The sequence below is a fragment of the Telmatherina bonti genome (assembly GCF_933228915.1).
Source record: "Telmatherina bonti genome assembly, chromosome: 6".
NCBI lineage: Eukaryota > Metazoa > Chordata > Actinopteri > Atheriniformes > Telmatherinidae > Telmatherina > Telmatherina bonti.
In genome coordinates, this window is record NC_136624.1 from 23,380,217 (window position 1) to 23,392,492 (window position 12,276).

A 12,276-nucleotide genomic window follows, 5' to 3' on the forward strand; every position below is an offset into this window, starting at 1 on the left:
GACTATGGCAGCACTGTAGGGGGTTTTGAAGGGGAAGCAGGAGGTCATCATGTAGATGTCCTGCCCCTTCAGCACAACTTACTGTGAGGTGTAAAGCCCTCTCCCTGTCAAACACATATCTCAAGTGTCATATCTGTATATATAGCCAGGCAGCTGAATGTCATCTGGACAACACAACCAATCACTATACAACACTGTTGCTGTATCTCCACATTTCAGTTGTGCAATGAGAAAATTCTTTCACACTGCACGCACACAAACATCCAAACATCTATATTTCATTTCACACCCAAAAGAGGATGCTACTTTTGGGCAATTTTATTAGTAAACGAATGACAATTCCCTTTTTTTTTTTTTTAACACATTTGGAATTACACTGCAAGTGTTTTCAGGCATTTAAATACAACTAGTATGAAACATAGTAAAAAGCTAAATAAGGTATGTTATCAGTATACAATGCTGATAGTTTCACTGAAAATGTGGTACAGATATACTGCATTCACAAAAATGGAAAAAGAAATAGGAGTATAGTCTGCAACTCGTGTGCAATCTCATGGCATATATCTACACTGTAAAAGATACATAATATAGATTAATCACATTCCCAGGGCCAGCCCAAGACTTTTGATATATTTTTTTTAATGCAAAACTACTGGCACACTGTTAATGACATGCTTTCTCTTTTTAAAGAAAAAGCATGTGTATTACTACATTTCATGTGATCAGAACTGTAAATGAGTTTAAATTAAAGGATTAATTATGTGTGGTGTGGCAAAATGGCTTTGGCACCACAATCTTCATGGCAATTAGAATCAAGCAAAAACCTGGATCAAGATCAAGGGATGTAAAGAAGTTGAGAGGCTTTTCGGGATTAATTCTTTGACTTATTCCACAGAGATAATAACGGCCTGCAGTTCAAGGTAACGAAGTGTTGTCCCTTTGCAAAACATTTGCTGAAGCTGTGATAAAGACTAAGCTGCTCTAATTGCAAAGTGCTGGAACATTTATAAAAGATAGCAAATAGAAACAAGTTTGTTTGATCAACTGCATTGGAGCAATTCCATCATCAAACTGCCATAAAAGGAGATCGATGTGACATATAATTACTATCTGATTAAGGCTGTGGGGATGAGATCATGTCGATCGAGTCATATTTCTACTGTTTTACTTAACAACAAAATTTTGAAAAATGAAAAAAGACAGCACTGATCTGAGTTAGTTGTTTACACTGGTTATAAAACACATAATGCATGTTTTTAAATGTGGCACTGCAACGTCACTAAGAAATGTTTTTTGGACTGAGCCCTCCCCTCAACTTTTAGAGACCCATGAGCTAGAAGAGATGCAGATGGGCCTAAAACTGCTACTTATGTCCAATTATGCCAGTATGAAAGCTAAATGATACAACTGCAAAAAGAGAATCAGAGAAAAAAAATTAGTAAATTTAAAGGCTCTTAAAGCTCTTAGATGCTACTTGAATTAAAAGCAGTAACGACCTGCAGTTCTGAGGAAAGAGGCACAAAATTTGACAAAAAAACAAAAAGGGAGAACAAGTAAAATCATGAAGTTGACTCTAGAACAAAGCAGCTACAGTAATTCAGAGCAGAATGGAGGCTGAAGTTCAGTGAGGGGTCAGCATGTCGACACAGTGCCACGTCTGATTCTCCGCCTATAAAACTTTTGCTAACGTGAGATGTGAGCTCTAAAATACGAGCTTCCTCTGAATGAAGCCTAGTTTCCAGATCTTGCCATTTTCATCACGGGCCAAGTAGTAAAACAACACTAGATGTGAGAGCTGGTGCTGATTATGTGAAAAGGAAGGATGAAAAATGTTTATGGGACAATTAAGAATTTGGCAAGCCCTCACAAAAATCAGCCTTCTTTGTTTTACTGTTGCAAAGTAGCGGCTAAAGTCTGAAGGCTGGGGGCCGCTCACCGGCGAACAGTTACTGGCAGGATTCTCCGCAGCACAGGGCACATTATACACAAGGGTCTTATAATTCATCCTCAGTGATTGTAAGGGGAAATGTGGAACAGATGCACGAAGCTGGGAGTGTTATTACACAATAATTAAGTTTAAATCTCAGATTAAACATTGGGCAGTGTAGACTGGAAGATCCTTCTGATCATAGAGATTAAATGTAAGTGATTACTTACTAATCTCAAGAATAGGTGGAAATCTAAATATCCTTCAAGCCAAAAACAGAAAACTAACAAATACAGACTGAAAGGAAATTTAAGTGCTTTCATTCTCTGCACCACATGAGAAGAATGATACCATGCTTGAATAAGTCCACCAGATTTAAGGCTGGCTAAAAAAAAGTTAGCATTAATCTGTCTCTGTGCTCATTTAAGTAACCACCTCCTGTCTCCATCTGCAAATTTACTTTGTAGAGATGGCAGCAGGTCAATAATGTTGGTCCATTCCTCCAGTATAGGAGAAGTAGGCTCCCAACATGTATCTCACTTCTGCATCTTTTACCATGTGACTGTGGTTTACCCAAGAACTCTGGTATTTTGTTTTTATCAAAACAAACCCAGAACCAGGATTTAAATTAAACATTTACGGTCCTATTTGTGTGGCTATAACTGACTAAATTAGCATCCCATTTCAAAACCATGTATAAATAACACTAAAGGTGGTTTCTTCATTAAGTTAATATACTGAGATACTGAGAAAAAATAGCAATAACTTACAACTTCTTAAATGTTGAGATGTAATCACTTCATTTGATTTTTTTGGTTGAAAAATAATAAATTTGTACTTGTGCATGCATCAGTCAGCAACTGCAAGTTCTGGCTATAACAAACTAGAAGAAGGCTGAGAGAATTGCACATATGAGGGTTTTTCACCGATGCATGAATGAAACAAATTATTGAGTGTGGTAAAAATGTGTTTCTTGCTGCCATCAAAACCAACTGAAGGTGGGGTGTTTGAGAGAGTGTTTGGGCTTTTGGCTGAAGGGAGCACAGCATGTGGGTAAAGGTCAGGTTGCAGGTCATATGGGGGGCAGTCATCAGCATCATCAGCAGCATGTCCTGCGAGACTCTGAGACCTGTCGTCCCAATTTGAATCCTTTCCCTGAGGTCACTCCAGCTGCGTCTGCAATGGGAATGCGTTTACCTGCAAGAGCATATGTACACACACAAACACACACACACATGCACACACACACGCGCACACACACACGCACACACACACACACACACACACACACACACACACACACAGACACACACGCACACACACTTTTAAAACCAGTTGTCAGTATCCAGCATCCATTTTCTGTTACAAGCTGTTCACAAATTTAAAAAAAATAAATAAATAAATAAAATAATGTGTTTGGGAAAAAGTTTGACTTTAAAAATACAGCAAGCTATGACTTTATATCGTAAACTCTTATGAAGTATCATTAAAAGATGTCAGAAAAACAGGCGTCTGTCCCAAATTTTTTTACATGCTGTATGCTATCTGCATAAAATTCATGTTCACATATTCAAAATAATGAAAAAAAAAATTAATTCTGTGTTTCCACAACCACAGCTCCATGTTTCTGAACACATCATGTTTAGATGGCCTCTGCTTTATTTTCAACACATTATTTTCCCGTGGTTTGCTTAATGACTTAAAATTTATTACAAAATTTAAAAAAAGGATGTCAAAATAAAGTACTTCTGCTTTAAAATCTAGTAATAAAACATTTATCTTTGTTGTTTACTGCTTGAAGTTTTTAAGGTCAACTCTAGCAAATCCACAAGAAACAGACTTACTTATCTCTATAAACACTTCGTTGATGTTAATGGCATTCTTGGCGCTAGTTTCCACAAAGATGGCATGGATGGAGTCAGCATAGTCCTTGGCATCCTTTTCTGGCACTTCCCTGTTAATATTAGCAAAATCGCAAAAGTATTTTGTTGCAATTTGAGTACAGACTCTCCTAATAGTCATTAAATAATACTCAGGGGATCTTGTATGAAAAATTTCACATGAAATGAAAAAACCTGGTTGACTATTTTTCATTTCTGTGGAGAATTAAATGGTTTATACCATCTCTTAGGCAAACCTTAAATGTGATTCTGATTTTAAAAAAGAGGGTTACAGTAGTAACATTTTTTGTGTAAAGCCATCATCACTCATAGGTTGTAAATTAGGCACCATTATCATGCTCAATATCAGCATCACCCACACCACATGCTGTAATAACTCTCACTAAGATTCACCTGGCATCTGAAAGGTCACATTTGTTACCAGCAATGGCGACCACGATGTTAGGAGGGCCATGTTGACGAAGCTCTTTCACCCAGTTCTTCAGTGTTTGGAAGGACTCCTGGTGGCACAGGTTAGCATTGGTTATATAAATGAAACAACACACAGGCAGTTGGATCATCTCTCCTACTACTGACACTTAAAGGAATAGCAAAGCACCGGGAAAACTTGTTTTTTTTTTTTGTTTTGTTTTTCTAAATATACAGAAGTCAGGTGATAACACACTGCAGCACTTATATTTCTAAGTAAATTAATCACGGTATATTTAGAAAATTATTTTGGGTTTGACAGCATTATATTGTTTTGCACAATTATTTGGTTTCCCTACATGCATATGTTAGGGACAAATGACTGAATTTTAATATCAAAATCTAAAACTGGACACAGTAGCTGCCTACATTAGCTCATCATAAACCAAAGCTAATAAATCCAGTCTGTTCAGACAACTACAGTTCATTATTTAATAGGTTGTGTCTTTGTTTTCTTTTGTCAGAAAAGTTGATCTAAAACTGCATTTGGTTGCTTTTACACCACGTCTCCTGTTTTCTCCTGTTTATGCTTACACATGTGAAGCTAACTATCTACTTGCTGTTTATCAAGGTGGACCCAAACCTGGTAATCATCCTGCCAGACTCTCGTATCTCCTAATCTGATGACCTTTTCTTTTAATTCACATACAGCTCAGCATCCAAGAAAAAAACCGAGCAAGGTCAACAAAAGTGCACATTTATGGTTGGAAAGAAAAAGTTGAAATCACCTCTTTTGTGATGTCATATACAATGATGGCAGCTGCCGAACCTCGGTAGTACATAGGAGCCAGAGCACGAAACTGCAGGGGGTTGGAGAAAAAAAAAAGGTTCAGAAGTGTGCATTTGTGAACAACTCTTCAAAGAACATCCCCATTTACAGCTGTGTTAACCTCATAACTGCTTTAACTAGACTGATTGTGTCATCTGACATCCCCTGGTGTGACTGGACTGTAACCCTCATGAAATGGAGCAGGATCACAATGAAAAACATGAATACAAATCTTATTATTAAAACACAATCAATGATAACTCATCTGTGAGAACCTTGTTTTCTTTCCAGTTCTTTGATATTTAACATGAAAAGACTGCTAAATGTATCATTTCAGTAAGACTACACCCTCAGACCACAGGCCCTTTAACAGCGTTGTGGCATTTCGAAGACTGTGGCTTATCCATTACACAGGCACAGACTTATGGAAATTACATCACTGGGACTTTCATTAAACTCAATCATATAGATTGACACCAACTCAAAGCAGAACACAACGCTAAGACATCAAATACCAATTTCAAAGCCAAAGGCCCCGTTCTCCTACAGCTGTAAGCCAAAAGGCTGCGTTGAAAATGGAAGCATAGAGAGTCTTTTCACCTCACACATGTGAAAGCTATCAAGAGAAAGATGAGCAGAAAGTGTCAAAACCTGTCAGGGTCTGGATATTTATGGAGGATCGTATATTTGATCTCAACCCAATACGTCACCGTGACCTGCCTAATCTAAACAAGATGTGCAACAACTGCTGAATCCACAGCCGTCTGTGAGGCTCAGGGTCTGCTAGGATTTGGTATCTGCAGGGAAAGCTCTTTCCAGTGCGCAGTCAGACCATGGCTTCATCAATACTCTAGCTGTGATAATATTTGGAAATATATTATTTTTACTGTTAAATTAAAAGGAATAAGTTTAATCCCAACTATAATTTCAGTCAAAAATATTAGTTCAGCTTACATCTAGCACAGCCTGCAAAGTAGAAGATAAAATGTTCCAGCAATAAATCATTTGCAATCATTCCGGCCCCACCATGTTAATACATTTACTCACGTGTTAATTGAGATAATCGTCTCAAATAAATGCCTATAATATCTTTCCCTATTATTAATAGTATGAATATTAAAGAATATTTAAAATTAATGAAGCCAGCAATAAAAAACTAAATATTGAAATCCTTCATTTGGTAATTCAACAAAAAGAAAATATGTATTTAACTGATGTACTACATCTTTTTTGTACTAAACTATAAGGATTAGTTTACTTTTTCTCTTTTCAGTGCTGAAACTCTTGGCCAGTTTGAACATTTGACAGTGTTCAATTAATTATAAATAAAAATAGCAACAAATAAATACCTTTAGGAAATTTGTATAGTTTTTGGGCAAAAACAAACTAAAACCAGTGGTCTTTTTTTTTTTTTTTTTCTTACAACATGCTCTGAACTGGAGCTTTCAGCGAGCTAATATAACCATGTATCATACATTAAGTAATGATATTTATTTTAAAAGAAAAAAAAAAGCTGATTGGAGGAAAAAAATGACGAGGAAAGACTACTTTTCCGCCAGTTCTATTTTCCTTTACAATAGGATGGAATAAACTATTCATCTTGGAGTGACAGCGTTACCTCAGGAAAGAACACATTCCACATAATTATAGTTGTTACTGGCCCCAAATCCAACAGGATTCCAGCTTGGGATATTTGGCGAAGGCACTGAAGAGAGCGCAGTGTGTTCGCTGGCAAGTGTTGGAGCTGCACCACCGCCAGTCTTGTGTGGTCTATCTGTGCTTTAACCCAAAGAGCAATCACGGCGAGGCCAGACATCTGGCCACACAGAAACATAGAAAACAACCCCGCTGATGCCCTGGGAGAGCTGATTAATTGCTGAAACCAAGAGCTGGGTGTCTAATTTATGAGACGGTCCTGTTCCAAAAGATTTACCAGGTTCTCTGCTTGTTTTCAGTGAGGAAGAGCAGAGAAGGAGTGCTGGATGTGCCGCTGACAGCTGGGCTCAGATGTACCCATAAGGCTTTATTTGGTCCTGAGATATGGGATGTGGAAATCACACAGCTTTCCTTTCTGCTCTGCATACTTGTACTTTGGAGGGCTTTATGTTTCTCTGTCTCAACTTGTCAGATTTGATAGACCAAAGCTTCATACAGCTTAGAAGGGGAAAAAAATGCACAAGAAGCTTCCAGATATCACAATAGCTTTGCAGGAAAAATCAACATACAAAACCACCCGACTGCTTTTTCACTCAGAGATGTGGACTACTTGGGAGATGAAAAAGTCACACTGATGGAAAAAGGTGGAATTGTGGGGCAAAAAAAACATATAAAAGACAAAAATAATCACAGAAATGTTGTTGCGCCAAAGAAAACAGACAATATAAATGAGACACTCTGACATGGAGTGGCAGTGTTTCTCAGATAAGAAAAAGCAGCAAAAGCAGCAAAAGCAGACGTCAGCGGGCTGAGACAGTTTGACTTTATCCTCCTGTCTTATCTAAAATAGGTCTGTACAGACGTCCCCAAAAGCTTGCAAGGAAGCAGAATCCTCCAGGGGGAAGGAGGATAAAAGACAAGTGGCATCTTATCTCACTGTTCCGGGGAATGCTGCATCAGGGATACAACATTATAATGACCGAGGACTGTGCATGAGAAAAGAGGAAGTGATGTGGATATGGACGTTGAATGTAGAATTTGAGTCAAAGGAGAAAGCTGCTCCTTATGCTACAACTGACTAGGGACCTATATTGATTTCACTGGATTAAATACTGACATAGTCCTCGAACACTTAAATGTATCCCATTTCTTTTTGTATATCATGTCATGCGTATCATACGTCATGGATAAGTGTTTGGGTGTAAGGACATAAGACACCTGGGTGTGAATATTATGTAAATGGTATGAAAAAAAAGTTTAAGAACATTTTTCACAGGCATGGCAAAATAGAATAACATTAAAAGAGACCTCATCAGTTCATGCATACAAATATAAGATGGCAATGTGGATGAAGTAGAAGGGTGGAAATAAAAATAAAAACTAAACTTCACTGACTGAATTAAAACAGAAAACAAGACATATAATGGAAATTTTGAGAAAAAGGGACTAAATCAAAAGCACTAAAGACATTTAGTCTTTGTTAAAGGGGCAGAAACGTACCTTATAGATAGGAAAATGTTGCCCCCTGTCAGACATAAAGACTAACTGCACTGTTTACATGGCTTCAGGCTGATTTAAGAAGTGACACAAGCAGACTTACATGTTGAAACCTCTGTTAAAATCACATGGGAATACGGCAAATTGTTCACCAAACCAAATCTGCATGCTGTTATGGTACTACATACACAGTATCTGAACTATCTAATGAGCTAACTGCTATTTCTAACAGTTCAGTGGACATTACTCACTCGCTCCTGTCCTGCCGTGTCCCAGATCAGAAACTTGTGTAGCTCGTTTTGGTACTGTACCGTCTTGGTCATGAAGGATGCCCTGGTGAAGAAAAATGTGATCAGTCAGACACAACAGATTTTTGCAGAAAATTCCCCTTTTAATGACATTCAAAAAGAAAGAAACAGTTTCCTCCTGGTCCTTGAGGGCCGTGTGTCCTGCAGGTAGTCCAAGTGTCTCCCTGGAACACACTTGACTCCGACTCAGAAATGCGCTGCACATGTCTGCTAAATACACATTGATTTGAAACAGGCGTGTTGCAGTGGGAACACTCAGAAAACCTGCCATTTTGTTAGACTAATACTGTATTGATATATCTAACAATAAAACAATCTTTCATCTGATTATAATCTTCTTTTGGCTTTTATTTAAAAAAATAAAAATAATAACATCAGAAAATATTCAGCATATATTTAAATAAAGATACCCATGATTGTAAAGAACAAGATTATACTTTATATTCTTCCTAAGACATTTTATATAATGACTTACTGACAATGTTTAGGTAAATAAGTACTCTTGTCTTGTTATATGATCAAATTATATCTTGGCTCATCTTCCGTTAATAATGCTTATATTAGTGATTCGTGGATGCCTTTGTTTTCATTTTGAAAAACATTTACAGGCAAAACATAAAACACATTATCCAAATTATTATCATGAGAAAATGTTCGAAAGAACTACAAAACATTACTCTCTAAGTTATTATTCATGAGATGATCATTGATTATTACCAAAAGCTAAATAATGATTGCAGCTCATTATTATATTTTTTGGTATTTTGTTGGCTTTTTTTCTTGTATGTCTGAGTATTTGTTTTGCCATAAATATATAGAAAATATAATAATAATTCTCTCAAAAAATATCCTAGAGGCCAATCTGAAATCCAAAACCAAACAAGCATATAAAAAAGCTATGAAGAAACTTACATTATGGAAAATATTCATTTAACAAGGGATTTAAAACAATTGTCAAACTGTCAGTAAAATCTATTTAGATTCATTTTTGTCTGTTTATCAATTAACCAGAGTGAATTAACTGTATTGCCATGGCCTTTAAGGCATGCAACAAGGGAGGGGGTTTGAAAATAAACAGCCTTTGGGCTCTGGATTCACCAGGAAACATACCCAATTGTTGGGTTGATGTTTGGGTCAAAACTGTCCTCCACAAACCTCCAAACAATACTTGACTTTCCAACTCCAGTATCCTGAAGAGACAAAATAAAGACAGTGCTTAGTAAACATAGTAAGAAACAATTACTGCTAAGGTATTTTTGTGCAATTTTCTTCCTTCCTGCTCCTCTAGTAAGTTGTCTTTACTTAAATTAAACAGCGACAAAGAATCTACACTATTTTTGTTCTTTTAGTACAGTAACTATGTTACTGACAGAAAAATGTTGACTTTTATAAGTAGCAAACCTAGTAACTATATTTGTGATTATTTTCATCGCTGCACACTATTGGTTTTCCTTAAATTATCAAGGGATTTTTATTTAAGAAATTCAAAAACAAAAATTCCTAGTTTGTCTGAACAGAGTGCAACAACTTCAAAATGCATTTACTCTAAAAAGCATCTGCAAATCCAAAGATTCACAATTTACAATTACACAAAACTACATAAAAAAGACAGTTTTCATATTTGTGAGATTAAAATGGGTGACAATGGATAAAAACTGACTTAAAAAAGGATATTTACATAAAAGCTATATAATTTTCTGCAATAAATAATAACAATGCTATTAGTGAATGAAGCAAGAGTTATTTTGGTAATGTTTCCCTGCAATTTTGTTACAGAAAACATGAAAAAATATTTTATCAAAAATGTTTTTAATTTAATTATTATAGATCAGTGTGATTTTTAGTTGAAGACCCTCGTAAAGGGTGGTATGATAACTATACATACCCTGTTTAGTCCAACAGCTTTTAAACCTAATGACCTTATATGAAGACTGAACTAAGTATATTTCAGTGAAATATATCACTGACATCAGACAACCCGCTCATTAAAAACGTAAATGCTTGGAAATGTTAATGCTTGTGTGTTAGATAAATGACCTCAGCTTCTCCAAAACAGAAATAAAAGTTAGAAACAGATATAATTGCCTAAGTGTGACAGAGCCTCTTCAGTCTTATGAGCAGATGATGGAAAGGAGGAGATGTCAGGATGTCACTTCAGGAATGTGTTCTTGTGATACTAATAAAATGAATGCTGCCTTCTGCTGTTATGCAATTCATTCTTGACATACCTAAGATTGTTTGTTTATGAGTACTTCAACAAAAACCTAATTCATTAATTCAAAATTAAAACACACCAATTACGTACACATAGGTTGTAAGAACAAGCTATTAGATGAAGTGGACAAATGTTTTGATGATACATTTACAGTAAAAGATTAAATCTAAGGCATTACAGTTCTTTTTTTTTCTTTTAAATAGTTACTGACTTACCCCCAGGAGGCAAACTTTTAACTCTCTCAACGACATATCGATCCCTCAACACAAGTTTAAGATGAAGATCATTGACAATTTTCCCTTCTGCTTGACTCTTGACTTGCTTAAATATTCTGCTGTGTTTATGAACAACTTTGCTTCATCGTAATCATCAGCCGACAAATGTACACCACGGATTAGGTAATAACTGTCTGTAATCGTTAAAACATCCCGTTGTCAGTCATATTTGCCACATTGCCATTACTGTAAACAGCTAGCTAACAGCGAAGCCACTCAATCGTACGGTCTCCATTTTGAACTACGGCAAGCGGTCACGTGACGGTATTGGACCCCCTTTTTTTCCCCCCTTGTTTCCAGATACACAAAGAAGCTCACTGGTCGTGTTTACACTGACTTGTGTCCAGTTTGTGCCAGAGCTACGAGATGGTTGTGGTATTAGTAATGTAAAAGATAGTTGGCCCGAACGCAGCAACACCAGGAAGTACTTTCAGGAAGTAGTTTGCTGCCGTGTTTGAGTGACAGCTGTGCGGTAGTGACAGCCCACACGGGACGGCAGCCCGCAGAGCCGAGCTGGTACTCAAAATGGCAGGTAATGGCACTTTATTAAAACCTGTTTTGTTTCATATTTTAAATCGTTGTCGGTAACTATAAAGTAGAAATTGTGTTTTTATTCTTATAACAATGAAAATTTTGGCATTTCTTAACTAATTTAGTCGCATTCTCTGGTGAATTGGTAGCTAGGAAGAGCTAAGTCAGGCGAAAGGACTGAACAAGCCGTGTTAGCGGACTTAGCATTGCTAGTCAGCTAGCTAACAAAAGCTACCCAGAGTTGTCGAAATGGGTCACTTCACTTACGCATTGTGACAGAAAACTTGACATTGTTGGGTATTTTGTAAATGACACTAACCCTTTTATGCAAGCAATATAGTATAATTCCATCGGGGTTTCTTTTTTTGCGATCTGTTGTCATAGTAATGGCTAGCGAGTTGACTTGGCTAACGTTAGCCGGGTAGCTACAGCCAGTTTCAGCCATAAGCTGACCAAATCCTCTATTAAACCATAACAAAGAAATACGTTGTTCTTTTCCATTATGCGTTTTTATTTGTTGTTAAATACGTTTACAACTTATTTAATTAAATGTCAAACAGCAGGTTACATATATATGGTTTCAAACTCGGAATTGTTTTTGAGCACATTCCTTTGCTGCCACAGCTGTAAACACATGCCTCTCCTCCTGGGACGTCTTTCTTCCTTTAATCAGTTTACGCAGCTCGTCTTAAATCTAGGGCTCACGCGTCCTGCGAGATCCCCCTCTTC

The 12,276-nt window shown here is 36.8% G+C and overlaps 1 protein-coding gene across 1 annotated transcript; it reads right to left on the reverse strand.

Annotated features, from left to right (window-relative positions):
• Window positions 1-298: 298 nt before the first annotated feature.
• On the reverse strand, window positions 299-11,238 carry rab22a (RAB22A, member RAS oncogene family). Its single transcript, XM_079241684.1, has 7 exons — window positions 10,957-11,238; window positions 9,637-9,716; window positions 8,470-8,551; window positions 5,025-5,096; window positions 4,222-4,328; window positions 3,772-3,881; window positions 299-3,124 (listed from the first exon to the last, which is right to left on the reverse strand). The coding sequence occupies exons 1-7, from the start codon at window positions 10,990-10,992 to the stop codon at window positions 3,027-3,029; spliced, it is 585 nt and encodes a 194-aa protein (XP_079097810.1). The 5' UTR covers window positions 10,993-11,238; the 3' UTR covers window positions 299-3,026.
• Window positions 11,239-12,276: the final 1,038 nt, after the last annotated feature.

Bases quoted from the DNA above. Each gene is read 5' to 3' on its own strand.
- rab22a (XM_079241684.1), bottom strand. From the start codon at position 10,992: ATGTCGTTGAGAGAGTTAAAAGTTTGCCTCCTGGGG. The intron at 9,717-10,956 runs GTAAGTCAGTAA...TTGTCTCTTCAG, and splicing joins TAAAAGTTTGCCTCCTGGGG to GATACTGGAGTTGGAAAGTC. The intron at 5,097-8,469 runs GTGAGTAATGTC...AACCCCCTGCAG, and splicing joins ACACGGCAGGACAGGAGCGA to TTTCGTGCTCTGGCTCCTAT.